The sequence below is a fragment of the Bos grunniens genome, chromosome 11 (assembly GCF_055505025.1).
Source record: "Bos grunniens cultivar Pamir isolate PY7600 chromosome 11, Bosgru_T2T1.0, whole genome shotgun sequence".
Classification (NCBI taxonomy): domain Eukaryota; kingdom Metazoa; phylum Chordata; class Mammalia; order Artiodactyla; family Bovidae; genus Bos; species Bos grunniens.
Genome location: NC_141175.1, coordinates 87830242 through 87856856, shown reverse-complemented (window position 1 = coordinate 87856856; position 26615 = coordinate 87830242). Strand labels below are relative to the sequence as shown.

Genomic DNA, 26615 nt, shown 5'->3' with positions numbered 1-26615 from the left:
AGGGGCGTGGCCCTCACTGGAAACAGGCGCAATCCCCACTTCCGGGCGGAGCTTTACTGCAGGCGAAGTTAGGCATGAACTTCTTGGCGGCAGCCGGCGTTAGGCGGCTGTGCGCAATGCGCGCAGGTAAGAGATTGCGGTGCTCAAAGCCTTGTTGCCTTGGAAACCGTCCGGGACGCCTTCCTCAGTTGAGAGGACTCTGGGGCGCTCTGGGCTGCAGACTGGAGTCCAGCCTAAGACATGGAATGGCTGTGTGGTCTTGGGCCGATTGTGGCCCGAGACCGCTTTCCTGGCTTTGGCTAAGTGAAAGGTTGACGAAGCCGCCTTGAAATCACTCAGGCTGCTGTGTCAACACTTAAGATTTCTAATGAGTTCCGTTTAATGGTTTTTTTTTTTTTTTTTGCAGTCCTTCCTTGCCTTTGGAGAGGAAAGTACTTCAGCTCTGGGAATGAGCCTGCAGAAAACAATACTGTGACCCCCATGCTGAGGCATCTTATATACAAAATCAAGTCTACTGGTCCCATCACTGTGGCCGAGTACATGAAGGAGGTCTTGACGAACCCAGCCAAGGTATGGGTCGGGGCACCAGGCCACCAGGCCCACTCGAGCAGCGCTGTCAGGTGTGAAACAGGAGGATGTGCGCAGAGGAGCCCGAGGGCCCTCAGCCCTAGCGGGAGCCTCCCAGGGCAAAAGTCAGGCTTGAAAACCTTTAGTTCAGTTCAGTCGCTCAGTCGTGTCCGACTCTCTGCGACTTCATGGACTGCAGCACGCCAGGTTTCCCTATCCATCATCAACTCCTGGAGCTTGCTCAAACCCATGTCCATTGAGTTGGTGATGCCATCCAACCATCTCATCCTCTGTCGTCCCCTTCTCCTCCTGTCTTCAGTCTTTCCCAGCATCAGGGTCTTTTCCAATGAGTCAGTTCTTTGCATCAGCTGACCAAAGTATTGAAGACCTTGGGACAGATAAATCGATCTGTCAATTGGTCAGAGCTGGGTGAAGTCAGCGGCAGTGTCATTAAAGAGAGGACACGTTCCAAAGATGTTAAGGAGACAATGTAACCAATTGGATTTATGAGATGAGGAAGGATGACTTCCCTACTTGGGTTTATGGTAGTTGTTGGAGTTATTTTTCAGGAAGAAGAGAATACAGGAGTAGGAAGAGGTAGGACAGAGTTGAGTTCAGTGGATGAATTTGTAGTGTTTGTGGGACTCAGGTGGCATGTGCAGTAGGCAACAGGAAGTATGAATTTGGTGCTTGGAAAGCTGTGTTGTGAAGGCATCAGCAGGCATTGGAAGCATATTCCATTGAGAATGGGAGGTCTGGACCTTTATGTTACAGCATTAGGCATTGTTACAGCTTTCTGACTTTCGTTTCCTTTCTGCTGTACAGAGCCACTTGGTGAAAGCCTGTGGTTCTTTTATTTCAGTGTTTCACTTTTTGTTGGGTTGAATTATGAGATCTGTGGAATCCCAGGGTTCATCTTCCTTTTGCTTTTGGATGTAGTGGAATGACTCAGGGTCCAGAGGTTTAGTAAAAGAAGGGATCCTTTAATGCCTGTATACAGTGCTACAGTGTACCAAAATTTCAGGTAAGGAGAAACTTTAAAACACGCTTACCTGGGTTAGAGTTGAGATCTGCTCTTCATTTATCCATTTGTTGAGGCACCAACTATGGTGCACACTGTTTCAGCCTCTGGAAATACTGCAGTGGACAGTGGAGCACCGCACTTATGTGCTGGTGAGAAAATGAGCCATAAACAAGGAAGCAAATAATTGCACAAGATCACTGTGGATTGTTTTAATTAATTCTGAGGGTGAAAAAGACAAAACCCAGATTGATAGGGATTGGAAGCAAATAGTGTGGTAGGAATAGGGGTTGTGGAAGTGCCTTAGTTATGTTTTTCTACCAGTTCTGCAAAATGACTGTTACTTTGTAAAATCTAGGTAAAGACACTGTTTATTTTGCTTATTTAGAAGAGAGAACTTTCTTATGAAATACTTGTTTTTCTAGTTGTATACGTTATATAAGATTTTGGAGGGGTGTTTTAAAAAGCTTATTTGAAAATTAATGTTTTCTCCATTTTTTTCTTCTTACATAGGGCTATTACATGAACCGTGACATGCTAGGAGAAGAAGGAGATTTCATTACTTCACCTGAAATAAGTCAGATGTTTGGGGAGGTAATATTCAATGTAAACTATAGAAGAAACTAATTATTACAAACATTTGAGAAAAAAATCAAGTAGTATTATTCTACAGTAGTGTTTTATAAGTTTTGTTTTTTGTGATTCGTGAAGTTTTAATTTTTTAGTGGTTTATATACTGAAAGAGAATAATAGAGGTATATAGAGGACATTTAAAAGGTTTATACTTCATGTAGAAAAGGAAATGTAGCCATATGAAGAACAAAAGGAAAGAGAAAGAAAAGAGACAGAAGGTGAGGCATTCGAAAAGAGGAGAACCAGATGAAAAATGAGAGTGGAAGGATGGAGAGAGACAACAGGTGAGGTGTAAAAGGAAGTTGGGAGTACCCAAGAAGGAAGAGAGAAAAGATTAAAAAAAACACTGAGGAATCAGTGGGATCAAGATGTGTGCTAAAGCCCCTGTTTCTTATTTAGCTGTATTTATAGTAGATGTCTCCCTTGAGGAAACTTTGAATTCTTTTCAGGAATTCTAGTTCATTTATTTCCTTGTATAATCTTGGATCAATTTAGAAATAGGAAATAGTACACAAAAGGAAGAAGAATCTAGGCATTCAAAAATATTAACTATCACTTAAAGCCGTGTAATTATTGAAATTGCATGAATATGAAGAAATGGCCTAATCATACTTCGTATGTCTGTTCGCTTTCAAGTACTAGTACCTTTCAGTATGTGTCATGAGACCTTTTATAATGGAGGCTGCCTTTTAGCTAGGTGTTTTCTTCTGTGACTAAGCATCGTAAGTGGTATGTGTTGTACTGCGAAGTTCCTATGTGTGTATACATATATGAACTTGTTGAATAACATGTATAGTTGTTTGCAAACATTTTGCTTTCTGGTATAAAGTCTGTTTACATAGTTTTATATCCTGGTATCCTTTTATGCTTTATAATGCTCAAATGTAGTTCTTTCCTTCTCACAGCTCCTAGGGATATGGTTCATCAGTGAATGGATAGCCGCTGGAAAAAATGCAGCTTTCCAACTGGTGGAACTAGGCCCAGGCAAGGGAACCCTCTTGGGAGATATTTTGAGGGTAAGTAACAAAGTCTCATGTACCTGAATCTTGTTATCTGTTTTAAAAATTAGTTTCATTTATTTTTAACGTGCATGGGCTTTCTCTAGTTACAGCAAATGGGGGCGACTCTCTAGTTGTGGTGCGAGGCCTTCTCACTGCAGTGACTTCTCTTGTTACAGAGCACAAGCTCCAGGGTGCATGGGCTTCAGTATGTTGCGGGGCGCAGGCTCTGGAGTACAGGCTGAGTAGCTGTGGCTCAGGGGCTAAGTTGCCCCACATCATGTGGAATCTTCCTAGACCAGGGTTGAACCTGTGTCCCCTTCATTGGAGGTGGATTCTTAACCACTGGACCACCAAGAAAGTCCAGAATCTTGTTACTTTTAACCGAGTTTGAAAACTTTGTTGATTTCCTTGGCTTTCAGCCTTACTTCCTTCTCTCATATTTCTCAGCTAAAATATAATGTCAAGGTAATATAATGAATCATTACTTATTATCTGTTTGTAATCTTAAAAAGTGGGGGTTTGGAGAGAATGTGAGTTAAAAAGTATAAGACATTTAGAAGACATTATGGAAGAATGTATTCATCTTTTGAGTAGGGAGTTTTTAAAATTGATGTAAAAAAGCAGAAGCCACAAAGAAAAAGATTAATAATTTCCATTATGTTAAAATTAAGAACTTCTTTGTTCTTTAAAAAAACTAGGACCTTTTTGTTCTTCAAAGATACCGTAAAGTGACAAGACAAAGCACAAAGTGGGAGGAGATATTTTTAACACATACAACTAACAAGGAACTGACATTAGAATACAGAAAAAACTCCTTTAAATCCATAAGAAAGTGACAGAGAACTCAACAGAAGGGCCAAGCCAAAGATGTAAACAGACCTGTCATAGAAGAGGAAATCCATATGATCAACAAATACAAAAAGATGCTCAGACTCATTGGTAGTCAGAGAAATGAAAGTTAAAATCACAGTGAGAAACCATTCTACTCAAAATTAGAAAGACTTGGTGAGGATGAGGAGCAAGGGGACTCTCACATGCTGCTTATAAGTATAATTTGGTGTAACTCCTGTGACTAGCTACTGGACATTATATGTTAACATCAAAGTCACTCATATTGTGTGACCCAAAATAAATTGTGAGTTTATTTTGCATGTACGTGACAATTTGTGTAAAAAAGAAAAAAAAAAACACCCATTCAGTTTCAAGAAATTAAAATTTCCTGATGTTATGTAATTTCTGCTTGAAATTAGGAATTGAAATTTTTTTTAAATTTACAATTGTCTGATGAAGAAGAATCATTATATTGTATGGCTTGGAGTGGAAAAGACCTACTGACTTACGTTTTCAGGGGTCAATTTTGTATCTTTTTAAATTGACAAAGTCATTTGAATATAAAATAAAATTCTCAAACAATATTTTGTCTCAAGCACCTTAAAAATTAAGCCCACGGGTATTTTTCTTGACATTTTTTTTTATTGAAGTATAGTTGATTTACAGTGTTTCAGGTTATAGCAAAGTGATTATATATATTTATTTTCAGATTATTTTCAATTCTAGGTTATTATACTAAATATAGTTCCTTGTTGTTCACCTGTTTTATGGTTCTTGCTGGTCTTGTTGTTCACCTGTTTTATATATATGGTAGAGTATATGTGTTAATACCAAGTCCTTCATCCTTGCCTCCCTCTAATCCAACTGTGAGGTTTGTTTTTTGGAAAGAAAATGTTTGGCTTTATCAATTGCCCTGCCTACGCGTCTTCAGTAGCTACCCTCTGACCAATACAAGATGTTCACAACCATTTGCCATACCCTAAACGCTGTGCTCCAAACTATATGCACCAAACTACCCACAGGTCTTAAAAATGTCTTGAGGATGCTTCCCTATTTCAAGTTCTAAGAACTCTGAAACAGCCAAAGAATATAAGGAAAAATAGCCAAAGGCATAATTACAGATGTTTTATTTTTGATCAGATTTCTGAAGGATATTTCTCTTCGCTTCAGTTCAGTTGCTCAGTCGTGTCTGACTCTTTGTGACCCCATGAACTACAGCATGCCAGGCCTCCCTGTCCATCACCAACTCCCAGGGTCTACCCAAACCTATGTCCATTGAGTCGGTGATGGCATTCAACCATGTCATCCTCTGACGTCCCCTTCTCCTCCACCCTCAATCCTTCCCAAATCAGGGTCTTTTCAAATGAGTCAGCTCTTCACATTAGGTGGCCAAAGTATTGGAGTTTCAGTGTCAACATCAGTCCTTCCAATAAACACTCAGGACTGATCTCCTTTAGGATGGACTGGTTGGATCTCCTAGGAGTCCAAGGGACTCTCAAGAGTCTTCTCCAACACCACAGTTCAAAAGCATCAATTCTTCAGAGCTCAGCTTTCTTTATAGTTCAACTCTCAAATTTCTCTGTTAGGAAGAAGTTTTCCATATGTAGTTTCATCTCAAAACTGAATTTGAAAAAGTCGTCTTGTCCTTATCAGTCTGCATCTGCATATACAGATCTCAAAAGTACGATGCATATCACCAGTGAATATTAAATTCAAGTGAAAAAAAATTGATGTACTTACACAGTTAGCATTGAATATTTTGCATTAATGTGTATTGATAAAACATTAGTATATTTGGTTTTTTTCTCCTTATGTTTACAATGGCAAAAAAAACAAAGTATATGTAGCTAAGGAAAAATTGAAATGGAAAGAATCTCAAAGTTAAACTGTGAAGTTATTCAGTTCAGTTCAGTTCAGTTGCTCAGTCGTGTCTGACTCTTTGTGACCCCATGAATTGCAACACGCCAGGCCTCCCTGTCCATCACCAACTCCCGGAGTTCACTCAAACTCATGTCCATCGAGTTGGTGATGCCATCCAGCCATCTCATTCTCTGTCCTCCCCTTCTCCTCCTGCCCCCAATCCCTCCCAGCATCACAGTCTTTTCCAATGAGTCAACTCGTCACAGGAGGTGGCCAAAGTACTGGAGTTTCAGCTTTAGCATCATTGCTTCCAAAAAATACCCAGGGCTGATCTCCTCCAGAATGGACTGGTGGGATCTCCTTGTAGTCCAAGGGACTCTCAAGAGTCTTCTCCAACACCACAGTTCAAAAGCATCAATTCTTCGGCGCTCAGCTGTCTTCACAGTCCAACTCTCACATCCATACATAGGGACCATTGGAAAAACCATAGCCTTGACTAGACGGACCTTTGTTGGCAAAGTAATGTCTCTGCTTTTGAATATGCTATCTAGGTTGGTCATAACTTTCCTTCCAAGGAGTAAGCATCTTTTAATTTCATGGCTGCAGTCACCATCTGTAGTGAATTTGGAGCCCCCAAAAATAAAGTCTGACACTGCTTCCACTGTTTCCCCATCCATTTCCCATGAAGTGATGGGACCGGATGCCATGATCTTTGTTTTCTGAATGTTGAGCTTTGAGCCAACTTTTTCACTCTCCACTTTCACTTTCATCAAGAGGCTTTTGAGTTCCTCTTCACTTTCTGCCATAAGGGTGGTGTCATCTGCATATCTGAGGTTATTGATATTTCTCCTGGCAGTCTTGATTCCAGTTTGTGCTTCTTCCAGTCCAGCGTTTCTCATGATGTACTCTGCATGTAAGTTAAATAAGCAGGGTGACAATATACAGCCTTGATGTACTCCTTTTCCTATTTGGAACCAGTCTGTTGTTCCATGTCCAGTTCTAACTGTTGCTTCCTGACCTGCATATAGGTTTCTCAAGAGGCAGGTCAGGTGGTCTGGTATTCCCATCTCTTTCAGAATTTTCCACAGTTTATTGTGATCCACACAGTCAAAGGCTTTGGCATAGTCAATAAAGCAGAAATAGATGTTTTTCTGGAACTCTCTTGCTTTTTCCATGATCCAGAGGATGTTGGCAATTTGATCTCTGGTTCCTCTGCCTTTTCTAAAACCAGTGTGAACATCTGGAAGTTCATGGTTCACGTATTGCTGAAGCCTGGCTTGGAGAATTTTGAGCATTACTTTACTAGCGTGTGAGATGAGTGCAATTGTGTGGTAGTTTGAGCATTCTTTGGCATTGCCTTTCTTTGGGATTGGAATGAAAACGGACCTTTTCCAGTCCTGTGGCCACTGCTGAGTTTTCCAAATTTGCTGGTGTATTGAGTGCAGCACTTTCACAGCATCATCTTCCAGGATTTGAAATAGCTCAACTGGAATTCCATCACCTCCACTAGCTTTGTTTGTAGTGATGCTTTCTAAGGCCCACTTGACTTCACATTCCAAGTTGTCTGGTCTAGGTGAGTGATCACACCATCATGATTATCTTGGTCGTGAAGATCTTTTTTGTACAGTTCTTCTGTGTGTTCTTGCCACCTCTTCTTAATATCTTCTGCTTCTGTTAGGTCCATACCATTTCTGTCCTTTATCGAGCCCATCTTTGCGTGAAACGTTCCCTTGATATCTCTAATGTTCTTGAAGAGATCTCTAGTCATTCTGTTGTTTTCCTCTGTTTCTTTGCATTGATCTCTGAGGAAGGCTTTCTTATCTCTTCTCGCTATTTGGAACTCTGCATTCAGATGCTTATATCTTTCCTTTTTTCCTTTGCTTTTCACTTCTTTTCTTTTCACAGCTATTTGTAAGGCCTCCCCAGACAGCTATTTTGCTTTTTTGCATTTCTTTTCCATGGGATGGTCTTGATCCCTGTGTCCTGTACAGTGTCATGAACCTCTGTCCATAGTTCATCAGGCACTAAGTCTATCAGATTCAGTCCCTTAAATCTATTTCTCACTTCCACTGTATAATCATAAGGGATTTGATTTAGGTCATACCTGAATGGTCTAGTGGTTTTCCCTACTTTCTTCAATTTAAGTCTGAATTTGGCAATAAGGAGTTCATGGTCTGAGCCACAGTCAGCTCCTGGTCTTGTTTTTGCTAACTGTATAGAGCTTCTCCATCTTTGGCTGCAAAGAATATAATCAATCTGATTTCAGTGTTGGCCATCTGGTGATGTCCATGTGTAGAGTCTTCTCTTGTGTTTTTGGAAGAGGGTGTTTGCTATGACCAGTGCGTTCTCTTGGCAAAATCTATTAGCCTTTGCCCTGCTTCATTCCGTATTCCAAGGCCAAATTTGCCTGTTATTCCAGGTGTTCCTTGACTTCCTACTTTGCATTCCAGTCCCCTATAATGAAAAGGACATTTTTTTTGGGTGTTAGTTCTAGAAGGTCTTGTAGGTCTTCATAGAACCGTTCAACTTCAGCTTCTTCAGCGTTACTGGTTGGGGCATAGGCTTGGATTACCGTGATATTGAATGGTTTGCCTTGGAAATGAACAAAGATTATTCTGTCTTTTTTGAGATTGCATCTAAGTACTGCATTTCGGACTCTTGTTGACCGTGATGGCTACTCCATTTCTTCTAAGGGATTCCTGCCCACAGTAGTAGATATAATGGTCATCTGAGTTAAATTCACCCATTCCAGTCCATTTTAGTTTGCTGATTCCTAGAATGTTGACGTTCACTCTTGCCATCTCCTGTTTGACCACTTCCAATTTGCCTTGATTCATGGACCTGACATTCCAGGTTCCTATGCAATATTGCTCTTTACAGCATCGGACCTTGCTTCTATCACCAGTCACATCCACAACTGAGTGTTATTTTTGCTTTGGCTCCATCTCTTCATTCTTTCTTCTGTTATTTCTCCACTGATCTCCAGTAGCATATCAGGCACTACCGACCTGGGGAGTTCATCTTTCAGTGTCCTAACTTTTTGGCTTTTCATACTGTTTATGGGGTTCTCAAGGCTAGAATACTGAAGTGGTTTGCTATTCCCTTTTCCAGTGGACCACATTCTGTCAGACCTCTCCACCATGACCCGTATGTCTTGTGTGGCCCCACATGGCATGGCTTAGTTTCATTGAGTTAGACAAGGCTGTGGTCCGTGTGATCAGATTGACTAGTTTTCTGTGATTGTGGTTTCAGTGTGTCTGCCCTCTGATGCCCTCTCACAACACCTACCATCTTACTTGGGTTTCTCTTACCTTGGACGTGGGATATCTCTTCACGGCTGCTGCAGCAAAGCACAGCCACTGCTCCTTACCTTGGACAAGGGGTATCTCCTCACGGTTGCCCCTCCTGACCTTGAACATGGAATAGCTCCTCTCCGCCCTCCTGCACCCACGCAGCTGGTACTCCTTGGACGTGGGGTTGCTTCACTAATAATGTGAGGTTATTAGTGCTGTTCAAATCCGATTTCTTGTGGATACATTCTGATCATCTCGGTGAGACTGTTTTATAGACAGGGAAGCTTTTTAAAATCAAGCCTAGCTCTCTGTCCATGAACATGCTATGTGGCACCAGGTGTCACATATTCAATTTCCAGGTCTTACAAGTAATAAATCTCCATTTTTTCAAAGTTAAAATCAAGGCCATATAAATTTTATTTCCTTGGTCTTTTTTAGACTCCCTAATCTGGATAATTGTTTTTATTGGATGCTAAAGCTTTTATTTTCATTTGTTAGTCATAATTCTAATTTTTATCAGTAGGAAAGCAAATGGTACTGTAGACTGTTCATTTCTCATATAGACTATGTTTAATAACTCCAATAAGTTTTGGTTCTTACAGACTGCTGGAGAGTGACCTGTGTGAAGAAGAAATTTCTCTGAAACCAGCTATTACTTCTACTCTGATACTGACAAATTATTGAAATAAATGGCTAGAAAAACCTAAAATCTATTCAACAGTCTGTATTTTGCCAATTTCTTCTTTTTATATTTAGGTATTTAGTCAGCTTGGGTCTTTGCTGAAAAACTGTGACATTTCACTACATCTGGTAGAGGTGAGCCAGAAATTAAGTGAGATTCAAGCATTAACGTTGACTGAAGAGAAGGTCCCATTAGAGCGAAATGCTGAATCCCCAGTATATATGAAAGGTGTCACTAAATCTGGAATTCCAGTTTCCTGGTACCGAGATCTTCAAGATGTTCCAAAAGGTAATTATTTTACTTTGATTAATGAAAGAATTTTGATCACAGCCCCTCACAGTGATATGTGAGCACAACCTTGTTTTGCAATATAATAGACTGAGTTAGTGCTGCCAATTCCCTTACTTATAGAGATTAACAAACATTTTTTTTCTGGAGAAGAGCATTGTGTTAGAAAATAAAATCACCTAACATTGAGAAGCAGTGAATTTCATGCAGTGTTGGAAAAACCAGACAAAACCAAAATAGGGATCTCTGTTGTATACTTCAGTTTTTCCCGACCCCCTAAGATAGTACTGATGATGAAGCAGCCCAAGGCAGTCGGGCTGAAGGAAGCAATGTTAGGAGATGAGTTTACTTTTTTAGTTAAAAATTATTTATTTGGCCACACTGGGTCTTAGTTGCGGCTCATGGGAACTTCCATCTTTGTTGCGGCATGTAGAATCTGTTATTAATAGTTACAGCATATGGGATCTAGTTCCCGAAACAGGAATTGACCCAGGTACCCTGCATTGGGAGCATGGAGTCTTAGCCACTGGACCACCAGGAAGTCCCTTAGATGAGTTTAATATTGTCGTCTTTGGATTATCCTTACTTGTAAAGGGTGGTGGAGAAATCCTAGTATTCCTCAAGAATGTTATATTGACGAGCCCCAGGTCAAACCTAAAGTGGTATCGCCTGACCCTGGCCAAGGTGCCACAGCCGTTCCTGGCCTTCACCATCTCATTTGATTTTAGGAAATTCAAATCCTCTTCTTGCTAACAGATTTGAGTTCTGATTCATTTCATTCTTAGTGATGCATTAAAGATTAAACTGATGATTGGGATCCTCTGTGTGGAAAATGAGAATAGTGATAGTTCCTCCTGTGTAAGTTCTGCACCGTAGGTTTCCTGTGAAGAGGTGGATGATTCTGTGAAAGTGGTAATTACGCAAGCACCACAACTCCCCATATGAAGAACTATGCATTCTCTTTTTGCTAATGTCCAAAAGAACCAATTTATTGCCTTGAAAATGCTGAAGTGTTAATTTCTCTCTTCTGTTTTTAAATAGAGTACAGCTTTTATCTCGCACATGAATTTTTCGATGTTCTTCCTGTGCATAAGTTTCAGGTACTGATGGGAAAGAAGTCACATTTATAATTGAATAACAAAGGGCCTTTTGTTGTAAGAATAAACATTTATGGTGTTTAATTTTTACTGTTTGAAGCTAGCTATATTTGGAAGTTTGATGAATATAAATAATTGAAAATAATTGAAACGCAAAAGTGAAATATTAAGGATTCTTAATTCTCTTAGGATAATTATTAAGAATTCTTAATTCTTCTGGGATAAAGATGTATGGGAATATGAGATGGTAAATGATTATAGTACAATGAAGGATAACTTTTTTAGGAAATATTTTTAAATTCTAAGAATTAAAATTTTTCTTCATTCTTTATGTGAGGAAATTTAAAATTTGGTAGCAGTGCATGTGTACTGGTAACTTCTAGGGCTAAGAGTATATGTTAATATTATTATGTAGCAATTTGTTGTTGAAGCTTCTGATTAGTCCTTCTAAGTCTGTTTTCTGTTTTGGGGGCACTTACCATGTTGCTTACTTTCTCCTCCATTTCTTATCTAAGCAACATTAATAGTTTGCATCTGTCAGTCTACTCATATTATTCAAAGGAAATGAAGTAATGCCTTTAAATAATTTCAAGTGGTAAAGTGTTCTGTAAATGTTATTTATCTAGCTTATATATGATAAGAGAAGATTTGCTATTTTGATAAAAGCAGTTTTGAGAACAGACTTGCAGAAATTTCTTTTTTTGTTATTTGTGTTTAGAAAACCCCACACGGATGGCGAGAAGTACTTGTTGATATTGACCCACAGGTTTCTGATAAACTGAGATTTGTTTTGGCGCCGTGTGCCACCCCAGCAGAAGCGTTCATACAAGTAGGAATAAGTTTTTTTTTTTTCGTAAGTTTATTGCCAACCCAATCTTCGGTCTTATTTTCTGAGTTCCTATTTTAGAGTTCCTTGTAACATTTAAGAGCTTTTTATTGATAGTGGAAATCCATAGGATCTGTCAGAATGGGTTCAAGTCATTCCTTGGCTGTGTGAACTTCATGTAATAAGAATTTAAGTGCTTACTCAGCAAGTTCCGGGTCTGTCTGTCTCCTGCAGTTCTCCATCAAATGGTGACAATATTGTTTACTTGACAGGAAGTTATGTGTCTGTGAAAACAGTGTTGTACAGTGTATAGTAAAGTAGCAATAACAATATTTGTTAAATACCTTGTATTACTCTAGTTTCTCATTCAATTCTCAAAACTACCCTTAGGTCAGTTTTATTATCACTCTCTTTGGGCTACTGTTGGAGCATGCATTTTTTCTCAAATCTAAATTTGGGTGAAAGAGAAAAAAGGCATGCTTCAACAGTATGGCACATGATTCTAGTCTGATTTTAGTCTGCCAAATGGTGGATGTACTGCTGCATAATCTCAAGAGGCTACAGATCTTAGGTTTGGGTTTAATGATTCAAAAATCCTTTACTTCCCAGGCATGTTTGGGCTTTAGATTGCCTGTTTTATCCCACCCACCTCCTCTTTTTTGAGCTGAGAAAAAAAGGATTACTTTCTAGACCATAACTAAGGATTTCTGCCTCAGAAGTTATTGATTTTACAAGCTTTTAAACATAAACCTGTGAATTAAGTTTTCTTTGCAAAGCATAGATTTAAAATATCAGCCTAAGTGTTTGTGAACATTTCTGTGTTTTCATATTGTGGCTACCTAATTTTACCTGAGTGAGAATCAAATTCATAAAGCTTCCAGAAGCTGACCCTCTGAGAGTTGATTGTTGTTAGTTCTTCACTTGAACAGTGTACACTTCGGAGAGATGGGGTGATGACTTCTCTCTCTCATTTGGACGGAGCAAATGGGAATGGAAATCTGTTGTCCTGAAGAGCAAGCAGTGTAGGATGTAAAGAATGCCAGCACAGAACGCTGAGGCCTGTCAGCTTATGCTTGAAACTGGCCCTGTGATTTATGTAGTCACACCACGGAATTTATCAAATAGCATGGGGGGCTTACTTGGTAAAGCCAACTAAGTTAGGATTCCCTGGCGGCTCAGTTGGTAAACAATTTACCTGCAGTGCAGGAGACCTGGGTTTGATCCCTGGGTGGGAAAGATCCCCTGCAGAAGTGAATGGCAACCCACTCCAGTGTTCTTGCCTGGAGAATTCCAGGGACAGAGGAGCCTTGTGGGCTACAGTCCATGGGGTCGCAAAGAGTCCGACACGACTGAGTGACCAACATACACTGGGGGCTTAGTGGTTTATTATTTCATTTAATCCTCACAGTAAGGCTAGAATATGTACTGAGGAACTAGACTGTGAAAGGTGAAGTAACTTGTCTCTAGTAAGCAGTGGATGAGCTCAGACTCACAGGCTGAGTCTGCCTGACTCTATACCTCTTAGACCTGTGCTATTATAGGCAGAGACTTTCTGTTGTTTAGTCACTAAGTCATGTCTGACTACTTGTGACCCCACGAACTGCAGCACGCCAGGCTTCCCTGTCCTTCTCCATCTCCCAGAGTTTGCTCAGATTTATGTCCATTGAGTTGGTGATGCCATCTAACCATCTCATCCTCTGCCACCTCAGGGTCTTTTCTAATAGGTGTTAAGAGGGAGCAAAAGTTAATGTATAGTTGCATAATGAAGAAAAAATTTGGTTCAGTAACAGGAATTAGTCAAATTTAATATATACTAATCCAGTTGGCAAGTATTATTATTTATTGTTCATATACTTTCTAAGCCAATATGTACTTCTTGAAGACCCTTAACAGTTGAACATCTTGGGAAATAAGGGCTTCAGGTACATTGACACTGGTTTATAAGCTGGTATTAACTTACAATGTTTAGGGTATATCAGTGGGGTACCTTTTGCCCCCAAAGAAAGCAGATACACTTAATAGGCTCTGTTTTGTTATATTGGATTTATTTCATTTGTTCTTCCAGAACAAGTTTTTAGTGTCTTTTATGTGCCAGACACTGTTCCAGGCAGGCAAAAATCCCTTTCCCATGGTTTCAGCCCAGTGGAATATATTTATATGAATTATGATATAGAAGTAAAATCACTGTAAATAAAATGATAATGTACTTAGCCATCTGGAGGGTTGGGAGGACTTATGGCTTTTTATAAAAGGCATCAAAATAAAATGTGTTTGTAAACTGAGTGGATGGCATCAGAGAACCAAGGAGTTCTATATAATAAAAAGGGTGTCATGTGAAAAGTTGAGTGTAGACAACATATTCATATTGAGAAGGAATTTGTTTTTGTTATAACTGAGAAATGCTCATTGTAGGAAAACCCTAAGGAAACAAGTTTTTTGAATGATGTATTTTGATTCAACTATTCCCTTACTAGAATGATGAAACAAGGGATCATGTGGAAGTGTGTCCTGAGGCTGGTGTTGTTATTCAGGAACTTTCTCAACGCATTTCACTAACTGGAGGTGCTGCCCTGATCGCGGATTATGGTCATGACGGGACTAAGACAGACACCTTCAGAGTATGTATAATCCAGTCACATGATTTATCAGAACTTAACTGGTACAGTTGACATAGTTGTCATATGTTAGGGCTGAAGTTCGTTGAAGATATGTATCTCATTTTGGTTTCTACAGTGTCTGTCCTTGCTGCATGACATATTTTATAATTAATCTATGTTGTTATAATCACCCTTAACCCGGTATTTTACTGTCTACCTTTCCTTTGAACAGGGTCTAGATTGTCTACATTATTCCTTAAGTTGCAGAACCTAGGTTTGCATAGATTCTAGTAAACATCTGAATAATTCAAGTGGGAATTTTCTTAAAAGTTCTTAAAAATTTCTCCTCCCTTCAGTAAAAAAAAAAAAAAAAAAGTTTAACTTTATTATTATTTTTTTTAAAGAAAAACCTGGAGAGTTTTTTTTAAAACACTGTTCTCTAGATTTACCTCCAGGATTCTGATTTGCTAGGTCTGGGAAGAGTCCAGTAACGTGTTCTCAGGTGATTACGATGCATATAGCTGATGGATACACTTTGTAAAACACCGTCTCAGTTCTGTTAACCTGAGTTCATCTGGAGAATTCTCTATCACCATGGGCGTTAATGAAAATTTTCAACAGATGTCAAAGGCAGCATGTCCAGGCACTACAACACAGTACTTCATAGTGGGTTTTCCGCATAGTATCTCGTTTGAAGAAAGGGTGCTATGTTGTAAGAGTCTGTAAACCCCTGATGTAGGCCATATATTCCTTTTTAACAGTTATGTAAAGTGGACTACATGATAGCATTTCTTTAATCTTGATAATGATAACCGTAAAAGTACAAAAACTCATCATTTAAAAATTATGTTCAAGGGGTTTTGTGGCCACAGGCTTCATGATGTCCTAACTGCCCCGGGAACAGCAGACCTAACAGCTGACGTGGACTTCAGTTACTTGCGTAGAATGTCCCAGGGGAAAGTAGCTTCCCTGGGTCCAATAGAACAGCAAACTTTTTTAAGAAATATGGGCATTGACGTCCGGCTGAAGGTAATGATTTATCTTATTTCACTATTACTAACTAGTTTAATTTCATAGTATTTCAATAAGTACTGTAAGTAGTGAGTTCACGTGGTCTCGGTGCTCTTATAGTCCAATCCATGGTGTTGTGGTCTTTTCAGCAGTGTGGGGTTCAGTGTAACCAGACCACTTGAGGGTAGAGCAGATTGTAAGTTTCACGCATCTCTGTAAGACTTCCAAATAGTGTTAATGTTTGTTAAGAAAACTTAACTGCCTGTATGGGTATGAATTTTAGAACTGTCTTAAAGACAGCTTAACACTTCAGCGTAGATCAAACCACCTGGGAATGTTTGTTAAACATACAAATCTGTAGGTTTGAGTAACAGCAACCTATGTCTTTAATAAACAGGCCATGATTCTGAGGTAGAGGCTCAAAATCACATTTTTAAGCAGTTTTATTGAATAGTTAATAGTCATTGTATTACTACATATACCTAGGAATTGTTTCTTCTGGTTATTTTTACTAAGACATTTTTTCTTTTCAGATTCTTTTAGATAAAACAGATGACCCATCATTGAGGCAGCAGTTACTTCAGGGGTATAATATGTTAATGAATCCTATGAAGATGGGAGAAAGATTCAACTTTCTTGCCTTGGTACCTCATCAGAGACTTCATGGTAGAAATCATCAGACGAATGCACGTCAGTCAAAACCCTCTCCATCACCTGTAGCTGGGTTTGGTGAACTTGCTTGGCAGTGATATTTGTTTGGACTTTTCACCCCCAAGTTGGCCTAAGAAACCAGAATAAAGGGAACATATTTATATATCACAGGTAAAATAAGTATTAAAATATTTTATCTCTTCATAGCCAATAAAAATAAACCATACAGTACCACTGGAAGTTGATCTTTTAAGGTTGTATTTGATTCTTGGTACAAATGTTTGTTCTCAATTTAATGAAACAAATTGAGTATCCTCTAATTAATAAAGCTGGTTGTTATAAAGTGTAAACATGAATACTGATTGGTTTAATAACAACTGGAAACAACTGGCCATTCACAGGGGGCTGATTAAATAGAACTAGTTGCTCCGTGGCGTGTGAAAATCTTCTGGACCAGGATCGAACCCGTCCCCTGCATCGGTAGGCAGATTCTTATCCACTGTACCACCAGAGAAGTCCGAAAGTGAAAGAAAAATGAGTTGTTCAGTTGTGTCTGACATTGTGATCCCATGGACTGTATTCCTCCAGGTTTCTCTGTCCATGGAATTCTCCAGGCAGGAGTACTGGAGTGGGTTTGCCTGTTCCCTTCTCCAGGGAATCTTCCCAACCCAGGGAATCGAACCCAGGTCTCCTGCGTTGCAGGCAAATTCTTTACTGTCTGTGCCACCAGGGAAATCCGAGTATGATGTTAAATGGCCTTTATTATATTGAGATAAGTTCCTTCTGTATCAGCTTTGTTGAGTTTTATCATGAATGACTGTTGAGTATTGTTACTTTTTTCTGTCTGTTGAAATGACTGTGTGATTTTAATCCTTTTATTAACGTTGATCACACTGAATGATCTGCAGATAATGTGTCCCTGGAATATATCCCACTTGATCATGGTATATTGTTGAGTTCAGCTTGCTACTTTATGCGGATTTTTGTGTCTTTATTCATCAGAGATACTGGCCTGTAATTTTCTTTTGTAGTCTTTATCTGGTTTTGCTACAAGGGAAATCGTGGCCTTGTAGAATCAATCTGGGAGTGTTCCATTCTCAGTTACTGGAATAGTTTGAGAATAGGTATTAGCTTTTCTTTATATGTTTAGAATTCCTTTGTGAAGCCTGGAGTTTTGGTTTGCTGGTTTTTTTATTAATTACAAAGTCAATTTCACCACCAGTGATTGGTCTGTTCAGGTTGTCTTGATTCAGTCTTGGTGGGGTAAGTTTCTAAAAATTTGTGCATTTCTTCTAGGTTGATTTGTTGGCATGTAACTATTCATGGTATTCTATTTTTTTGGTATCTCTAGTATTATTTCTCTTTCATTTATTCTGTTTGGGTCCTCTCTTCTCAGTGAGCCTGGCTAAAGACATATCAATTTTATCTTTTCAAAAAACAAGTGCTTGGTTCATTGATGTTTTCTATTGTTGTCTGGACTTTATATTTCCTCTCTTACTTCCTTCCATATGCTAAGTTTGGGCTTTGTTCTTTTTCTAATTCCTTTAGATGGTAGATTAGGTTGTTTACTTGAAACTTTTTTTTCTTGAGGTAGGCCTTATATTTGCTATGAACTCCCAGTAATCACTATGAAATTTGCCAGTCTGGTTTGAGGGGTGAGAAGTCTTTTTTAATTTGTCCTCCTTTTTGGTATTTGAATTTTTTACAATATGCTTCTGTGAATTTTATAATTAAAACCAAAATTTGATTAAAAAAATTTTAAAGTCACAGTAAAACCAATCAACCTGACATGTACTTAAAACATGAATGAGAGTAAATGCAGACTTAGGAGGAATAATTTTCTAAAATTAGTTAATTCTCTCATTTCCAGATAACTGTCAAGATTTATTTCTGTAAGTTCCCATTCTTTTGGTTCACAGAACTTTTTAATAATACCAGACATGGACTTTCTGAAGAATTATAGTAATAGCCACACAAATTTGAGAGATTAAAAGAATGTTAGCTGTATATCTTCAATTTATAGCTTAACTATATTGGAAGTTCACTGGCAGAGTGTTCAATGAAAATGTCCATAGTTGGCCCTTCCCAATTATTTAATAGTTTTCATGATTAAGGGGAAAGAGTTAGCCAGTGCTTCTTAAAACCTAGAAAAACATAAATTAACTTACTTAAGTCTTTTGGCAGTTGCAATAGTTGAATATTTAATGGTAGTTTCTGAAAAACTTTTAATTATTCCAAACTTTTAAGAAATGAGACCTTGAGGTAATAACCTCAAATTTTGTATAAAATTGTAATAATGAGTTGTTTTTTATTTTAGTCAGATAAAAAAAATCTGTGTTCTTAAATATAGCATTAGTTTCATTTACAAATACTATTTCCAAAACAGTTCTCTTACCAAAGCCTGGGAAAATAACACAACCAAATACAATTTTCTCTGGATACCTCTACTAGCTCAGGTTTCCACATGGAAAAGTACAGTGATATGGAAATACATTTTATTATCAAACTTCAAGGATATTTACAAAAAGTGGGATATAATTAAAAATGTACTAAACAATGTCATTATAGACTTTGTATACATTATCAAATGTTTCTAAGAGTTATTTCTTATACAAACATGATGACTTCAAGACAAAAAAGGTTATGCAGGTTATACAGTAACTGGAGAAAATTACTCAATTCCAAATTATCTGACAGTGCCTTTACATTTTTTTCTAAGAAAACTTCTCAATAACAAAAACAAAGAGTGCAATTAATTTTATGGCTTGTAAAGTTTTATTATATAAGTATAGAAAACAGCATTCCAGTTAATTTTCATCTTACACAGTAAAACCACAATAGGGTGCCTAGTGACTCAGAAATTACTTCATTTGAGCACACTGATTGTATAAACAGACTTAGAGAAATTAGGGGAAGTTACCCCCTATCACAGGGAAAATACATTTCCCAAAGGTTTTACATAATTAATTTGCTTTTAGTTTTTTAAATTCCTGTATGAGAATGAAATAGTGAGAGACACTGTGGAATGTCTTCTGGGAATATCTAACGGTAGGCAGTATAGCAGAATGGTTAGCAATAAGGACTCTGGAGACACACTGCCCGGATTCAAACCCACATCCTAACTGTGTGACCTTAGGCAGCTAGTTAATTTTCCTGTGCCTCACTTTCCTTATCTGTGAGACAAAGTTCGATGACTTATCCATGTCTCCTGTGAGGGAAAAACATGTAAAGAGCTCAGAACAGAGGAGCACTGGTGTTTGCTTCCATTCTCTCAAGGGTATTTTTAGCCCTACACAAGGGAGCAGCTTCAGGGATCTCTGAAGGCCCTCTCATTCTGTTCACAAGAACATTCTTTTGCTATCTCAGATTCCATGGGAAATGACAGTTAACACTTTTATAACTTTTAGCTTATAAATATCTGATCTTCACAACAACATTAAGGAAGACAGAGGCAGGAATTATAATCTTTATTTTATAGATTGAGGAGCTCAAAGCTCAGCCAGGTTGTCACCTGCCGAGGTCAACACAGCTTAAGAGTGGAGCCAGATTTTTGGGCTTCACATCTTTTGTTCTTTTTGGAGGGGGAAAAAAAACATTCACAGTGATTATTTAGGAATCAAGAAACACAAAGCCCCTAGATTTTTTATAAGTGGATAGTCCTAGATCTTTAACTTTTTTGGGGGAAACTATTAATAACTTTTAAAAGCTATGAAAAAATCTAACCTCTTAAATATGATGTTAGGGTACAAAAACTGTCTTTAGCTGGCTGCTGGAGCTGCAGTGTTTTTAAAAATACTTCATTCTTTCATTTGCTCAGCTGATAATACAGCCCTACTCTTTATAAACTGTTTCATGCTCTACCCCACCCACTCCCCTAAACTGCTGAAAATAATTGATTTAAAAACATTCCAGATATCTGTAAAGCCTTCCAATAAGCTAAGGGAAGAAAAAAAGAATATTGTTTGTTATTCTTTCCTGTAGCATCAACTAACCCTGCACTGTCCCTACTTTTGGCATGTATTTAATTTTCTTCCTCAAATTATACAGTCCCATGTAAAGAGAAATTGTGTGATTAAGAGTTCAGATCTGTACCCATTAAATGTTGGAATCTAATGGTGACATCACAACAGCATCAATGGGAATGTGATTATTTAGCAGCAGAGTTGAACTACAGGAAGACGTATGTAACAACTCAGCACTTAGACCAGCAGTTCCTACTCCTGATTTTGTGTATCAGTTGTCCCAAATAATCTTAGGGGCTGTTGCAACATACAAACAAAAGGTGACAACTTTCCATGTTAAGAGCATATTCAGAATTTCAACCCCAAAGAAATTAGAGCAATACTATTATTTTGGAGTTTAACTGACCTAAAAGAGAAGGGTAAACCAGTTCAGCACTCCCTTTCTAGGCATCTAGGAAAAACCCCTCAGTGCCTCTGTGGTCAGTTAAACAAATGTTTAAAGTCCTATAGGAAATGGCATGTTGGTAGCCTCTCAGTTATCTCATAAATGCAAATCTGTTTAGTTATAAACTGTGTAATAACTCTTGTATGATTTGATCAAGCTATGCAATAACTGGACTCTGGCTTGCCTTTTTTCTCCTTTTAAAAAAAACGATGTAAGAACAAGAAAGGAAGATAAATTAAGTGCCACTATTGTACTAAAATGAGCGCTTAGGGAAAAACACAAAAACCAGTTATTGCTTACGTTGTAAAGGTTTATGAAAAGCTTCATCTTGGAATCCATTATGTTTTTATGACTCAGTTTCCCCTCTTGTACCTACTCAGTATGAACTACAGTATCGGTGTCACTGATTCCTTATATTTTCCATATCTTTGCATCCTTTCAGATGACACCATACAAAGAACAACAGTTACGCAGCAAAATACCAGTCCATGACATGACATGCTTCCTTACTGAAGTTAGCTCACTGATAACTAAGGATCTTCTTCCATGTCGTCTGGATTGGGAGCCATAATGAAGTGCTTTGGGTATACAAGGTTGTGTGTGTATGCATGTATTTCCCAGCGGGCATCGTCACTTTCGTGTGTAATGTAACGTTCACCAATGCGAGTTTCAAATTCTCTAAGGTCAAGCCAAGTCTGATAGTCCTAGGGGGAAAAAAATGAAGATTATGAACAGTAAAAGAAACAAAATACTGTTAACTTGTTTTTTTGCTTAGCACCCTAGTTATGTAATTGACAACCCCTACCCCCTGCTGCTGCTGCTGCTAAGTTGCTTTAGTCATGTCCTATTCTGTGCGACCCCACAGATGGCAGCCCACCAGGCTCCCATGTCCCTGGGATTCTCCAGGCAAGAATACTGGAATGGGTTGCCATTTCAAATACTAGCTATACAATAAGTTCCATTTGTAATACTTTAGGTTAGCAATGTTATACTTTTTCAGATTTAGTCTCTCTCATGAAGGAAGTAACTCTTCTAAAATTAAAAAAAAAAAAAAAATACTGCCTCAGCCCTCTGAGGTGGTTAATAATAACTATTAATCTGATTACACCTTACTCCTCAAAACAGGGGAAACGTGCTTAGACTCTGTTGTCAGGATAATTTAACAGTTACTGAGATTAATTATGATTACATCTGTTCTAAAGTTACTTATATCCCTCATTCCCTTTACAGTAATTGTTCTAAAGCTTCTCTCTAGTCTGAAGTTTGGGGGTATCTTTTGATAAATCTATGCAATGGCTTTTAGGGGAATTAAACCAAACATTTAAAATGGCGTATCTGATCTTTTCAATACAAAATATAAACCTTTTGGTGGACATTTTAAAAATAAAATATATTTGACAATATAATGTGTTATGCTCATCTTACAAAAAGGTGAAATAAACACCATAAGGCCCTAAGACATGTAGAATCTGATGATCTATTAAGAGTGGTTTCATTAAGTAAGACAAATCACCACAAACTGCTCAAATGAAGATTGCTAAAGAGAAATACATTGCTTTTACCTGCAGCCAGGGATGACTAAGAGACTTGTCTACGCTGTAACGTTTTCTCATCTTCACTTGAAGTAGGTTGTTTATCAAATCAATTGCTAAGGGAAAAGACAAAATAAGCTATGTGAATCTGAGCACTGACCACCCCAAACCTGTGACTCTGCCCGGAAGGCAGTTCAATCCACAGAAATACACAGTTCAAGATATTTGCTTCTCAAGGACATAGCCTTTAAGCTAACATGTTAGTGACTGATAAATATTTATTGAATTCAGTATACCTGGTTTATTAAGGAGACAGTACAGAATACAAGTTAAAAGTATAGACTGGAGCCCGCCCGCTTGAGCCCAAGTTGTAACTGTGTGTGACATGGGGTCAGTTACTAACTGCACTTTGCCTGTTTGCTCATCTGTAAAATAAGGTTGTTGAGAAGATGAAATAAACTTAATACACACAAAGGGCTCAGAATGACGCTTTTATGTGCTAAGAATTAACCATTACTTTTAAAAATGAATAAAACAGACTCTCTTTACAGTCTGATTTTGTTTTTTTTTTCCCTCCACAATGATGCTATGCTAGTTTTGGGCTTGGAATGGAAAAGAGCCAAAGCCATTCATTGCCTTGCTTCTGCAGATGTAGTTATAGTGAGGTAATAACTTCTTACCAAAAGTTCGTACTTAACAGGTTTTAACAAATAAGTTCATGGTATTTTGGTGTATGTGGTGAGATCTTAGCATGCATATTTTATCCAATTATTTGGAGATGTGGGCTAACTATAAAACCAAAGCAACCATGTAACTACACACTGACAAAATCCTTATGTAACAAGGCCATTGTTACTAAGGTCTGCATCCAGGGATGAGCCACACTAAGGACTATCCTATACTATTTCTAGTTCTATATACTGTCATACCAGTCAAGATTTTCCAGATTTTTTTCCACCCTGTTTTTTCCCCCCAAATTAGTTTAAGTACTAGTTTCTCTATATTCTAAATATCCATTGTTCCTTAAATGGCAGTCTGCTATGTGCATCAGGATCATTCAGTGTGTTTACTAAAATGTATTCCTGAGTAGCAGTACAGCTGGTGAGTCTGAGTCTTAGGGACGGAGCCAGAAGGTCTTTTTAATAACCTCACCAAGTGATTCTGATGTAAGAGGTCTATAGACCACACTGTCCAAGGGGCTCTAAGGTGACTTTGGCAACATCCCCAAACCCTCATATATACTTCTTCCATCAGATCTCTTCATTAACAAGTAAGCCTACTATTTACTATGTTGTCCCTCAAACTTTACCCAGTTTTATTAATCCCTATGATTAGGTCTCATACTGGGCAGAATTTTTAAAAATGTTTTAAGTGGTGTATAAAGAACCTGATTTAGTTCTGAAGGTAAGAAAAGTGACTGTGAAAAGATAGATTACTTCAGGAAAAATATGCCCAACCAGTAGCCTAAGTAGATCATACAGTTTGGAGGGGTTCAGGGAAGACTTCACAGATGAGCCACAAGATCAGGGATCTCTGAAGGGCTGGAAGGGTTTCGACAGCAAGGAGGAGAGCAGGCAGGGGAAAGGTCTAAAGCAAAATGCAGCAAATGACTGAAAGCAGCTTGTGTAGGGCAGCGGTAGCAGAGGAGACCAGAAGGTGAGAACCTGGGCCGTGTCACAGAGACCTACAGCTGCAGCCTGGTTCCAGGGAGGCTGAGGTGTCTGGGAGCACAGTAAGACGAAAGCAGCATTTCCAGGAGACGGACTTGGCACCGGTGACTGGGGAGCACAATTACAAAGCTGTTTCAGTAGTTTCAAAATGAGGCAGTTGGGACCTGGATTAGTGCCCTGCCTGGAAACTTAGGAAGATAAAGAAACCATATATAAAAGGAAGTATTCTTCAAACAATGGTAAATAGCTGAATTTGGAAGATGAATGGGAAATATTAAAAAGAGATGTCAAAACAGGGTGATGTGGAATCATGAAGGTTTTTAAACTAAGAGGCACAGACCAAAAATTTAATTTTTTTTTTTTTTACCTTCACCAGAAATTTCTCTCCATGGATTTGGTGGGTACATAAATGCAGCATTCTGGATTTGGTCATTTATATCTTCATCTTCATTAAAAGGGAATGTGCCACTGAGGCTCACATAGACGATAACTCCCACTGACCACATATCTAGAGAACGGTTGTAACCTTTGCTCCTGAGAACTTCAGGGGCCAAGTATGCTGGAGTTCCCACCACAGATCTCCTGAATGACTTTTCACCAATGATGCGTGCAAACCCAAAGTCACACAGCTTCACCTGGAAATAAGGATGATGTTAATTTTATATTATTGATATACAGATAAAATATATATCAATTCATTTATAATTACCTGTCCCTAAATATGATATGGAATCATTTAAACACATTTGCCAACTGTATTATGAATGCCAAAAGATGATACATACGGAAATTGTAAAATATCCTTTTCCCAAAAGGAAGATACATTTATAACTCTATGTTCCATTACTAACAGTATGAAGAACTTTGCTAAGAGCTTGTTTCAAACAATCACTTTTGAAGTGTAGCTTCCAGAATGCCAAATACCAGAATGGTGTTATGAGTGCTCATCATTTTTGATGAAATGGAAGGTGCTGATCTTTTATCATTTGGCTTGGAGACCCCTTTCTATCATCTATAAGCAGGAACTGTTTCATTTTTAAATCCATAGTGGCCTCACAGTGCCTGTATAAAGATACTCAAGTGTTTGCTGAATGAAAAATAAGTTATGATATTTAAAAACTTACCCTTTATTTTACTTAATCCTAGAATCTCTCTTCCCAAGGTCACTATATATTGGCAAGTATATATACATACCAGTCCAGGTGTGTTAAAAGGTAACTATTAATGTGGCCAGTAAAAGAGTAATACTAGAGATTGCTTGAAAGAATTAAGAGTAGCTTTTCTATGACTATGGAACAAAATATTGCCAGTTAGATGTTTAGATTTGAAAAGAGTTATGTCTGAGGGTAGCCATAGTCACTACCATGCTCTTTTGGAAAGAAAGCTCTGGAAATGTAATGAGCTTGCTGCCTATCCTCTAGCAGAGGTTCAAATTCTGGTGATTAAGGATACATCCATGCTGAGCAGCAAATGCCAAGTACTTCCCTGAGGGAAATGCCCAGATTCACAAAATGTCTTCACTAAAAACGTTAAGATGAGTTGAGAGATGAGGGATTTGGCCTCTAAAAACCAGTGATATACATAATGACTGGAAAGCAAAGATGGACCTTCATACGTGTTTTTATGATGTTTGTTTTGTGTCATTACTGAATTTGGCTACTTCCTCTGAGATTCAAATCCTATTTGAAGAACAGGATTATCAACCATGAAGAAATGTGAACTCTTTTCCCCCTCATTAAATGCCATATTTCAGCTAACATTTTGATAAAGATGACTTGGCAGTTTGGCACCTGAAAAAAGAGTGGCCATGCCTAGCATTTGATGAAAAAAAAAAAGATTATCAAATAAATGACATTATTTTCCCTTTGATCCTAATGGAGGTTAGAAGGTTCGAGTTTTAACCTTAGCTGGAGGGGTGTGCATCCTTTGCCCATACTCCTTTGAAGATAAAATGAAATAATATATTGAAGCACTTTATTTAAAATATAGCATCATTAACTAATATTCAATAATTAATATATTGAGTTAATAATTGAATAATTAATATTCAAAACAGCACCAGGCATACAGGGATTCACTATTGAATTCTACCAAACTAAAAAAAATAAAATAAAATAAAATATAGCATCAATGCTCATGGCACCTTTTTGATCTCATAAAGACAGGGGATTACTTTTATTCTCATATGCATTCTAAGAGGAATATGATTACTTCCTTAAATGTAAAAAGAGTTGAATAATTTTTTAAAATATATCTTTTTCTTTGAAGGACAATCTAAGTTGTATTTACCAACAGAATAGTCATCTGTTGCCCTCTTGTCTAATTGTTTTTTAAATAAATGCACATAAACAATAACTTGGAAATAAATTATTCGAGTTGATGACAGTCATGAGAAACATTCATAGGCAACACTAACGTACAGTCCTTAGGATAAATGATTCAGACTTTGGGTTAAGAACCATTTTTAGGTTATGAGATAAATCTGAATCAAGATGAAGACGTTTTAATGAAATAAAATTTAACCAAGTGAAAAACAAAATGAGTATATCACATGCAGGAGACACATTATCAACATACGTATGTGAGCCCCGGTGGTGATGGGAAATGTAATTCTTCCATGGGTTTTGTCGAGAATGTTTGAAATACAG

The 26615-nt window shown here is 38.0% G+C and overlaps 2 protein-coding genes across 9 annotated transcripts in view; one reads left to right on the top strand and one right to left on the bottom strand.

Annotated features, from left to right (window-relative positions):
- The first annotated feature begins 37 nt into the window (after window positions 1-37).
- NDUFAF7 (NADH:ubiquinone oxidoreductase complex assembly factor 7) lies at window positions 38-22850 on the top strand. 4 transcript variants are annotated; one of them, XR_015137229.1, is made up of 11 exons: window positions 38-126; window positions 407-570; window positions 2102-2182; window positions 3127-3237; window positions 9963-10176; window positions 11218-11276; window positions 11992-12102; window positions 14574-14717; window positions 15552-15725; window positions 16241-16529; window positions 21208-22850. XR_015137229.1 is itself a non-coding variant. In XM_086327449.1 (10 exons), the coding sequence occupies exons 1-10, from the start codon at window positions 75-77 to the stop codon at window positions 16454-16456; spliced, it is 1326 nt and encodes a 441-aa protein (XP_086183575.1). In that variant the 5' UTR covers window positions 38-74; the 3' UTR covers window positions 16457-16708. The 4 variants fall into 4 exon arrangements, 2 of the variants coding, with proteins under 2 accessions (XP_086183575.1, XP_086183576.1); XM_086327449.1 differs by lacking the exon at window positions 21208-22850 and having other exon boundaries at window positions 16241-16708; XR_015137230.1 differs by lacking the exons at window positions 9963-10176; window positions 11218-11276; window positions 11992-12102.
- PRKD3 (protein kinase D3) overlaps window positions 18840-26615 on the bottom strand; it is an 87093-nt gene continuing 79317 nt past the window's right edge. For all 5 annotated transcript variants that reach the window (XM_086327435.1, XM_086327436.1, XM_086327440.1 and 2 more), the window contains 3 exons: window positions 24335-24602; window positions 22328-22413; window positions 18840-21469 (listed from right to left, as the gene is read on the bottom strand). In XM_086327435.1, coding sequence (XP_086183561.1) covers window positions 21296-21469; window positions 22328-22413; window positions 24335-24602 — 528 coding nt within the window. In that variant the 3' untranslated portion in view covers window positions 18840-21295. The remainder of the gene's footprint in view (window positions 21470-22327; window positions 22414-24334; window positions 24603-26615) is intronic.

What these genes read in the sequence shown, in the direction of transcription:
- NDUFAF7 (XM_086327449.1), top strand. Translation starts at nt 75, where the DNA reads ATGAACTTCTTGGCGGCAGCCGGCGTTAGGCGGCTGTGCGCAATGCGC. An exon ending in TCTTGGGAGATATTTTGAGG is followed by an intron (nt 3,238 to 9,962) that starts GTAAGTAACAAA and finishes TTTTATATTTAG; the next exon opens with GTATTTAGTCAGCTTGGGTC. An exon ending in TCTTCAAGATGTTCCAAAAG is followed by an intron (nt 10,177 to 11,217) that starts GTAATTATTTTA and finishes GTTTTTAAATAG; the next exon opens with AGTACAGCTTTTATCTCGCA.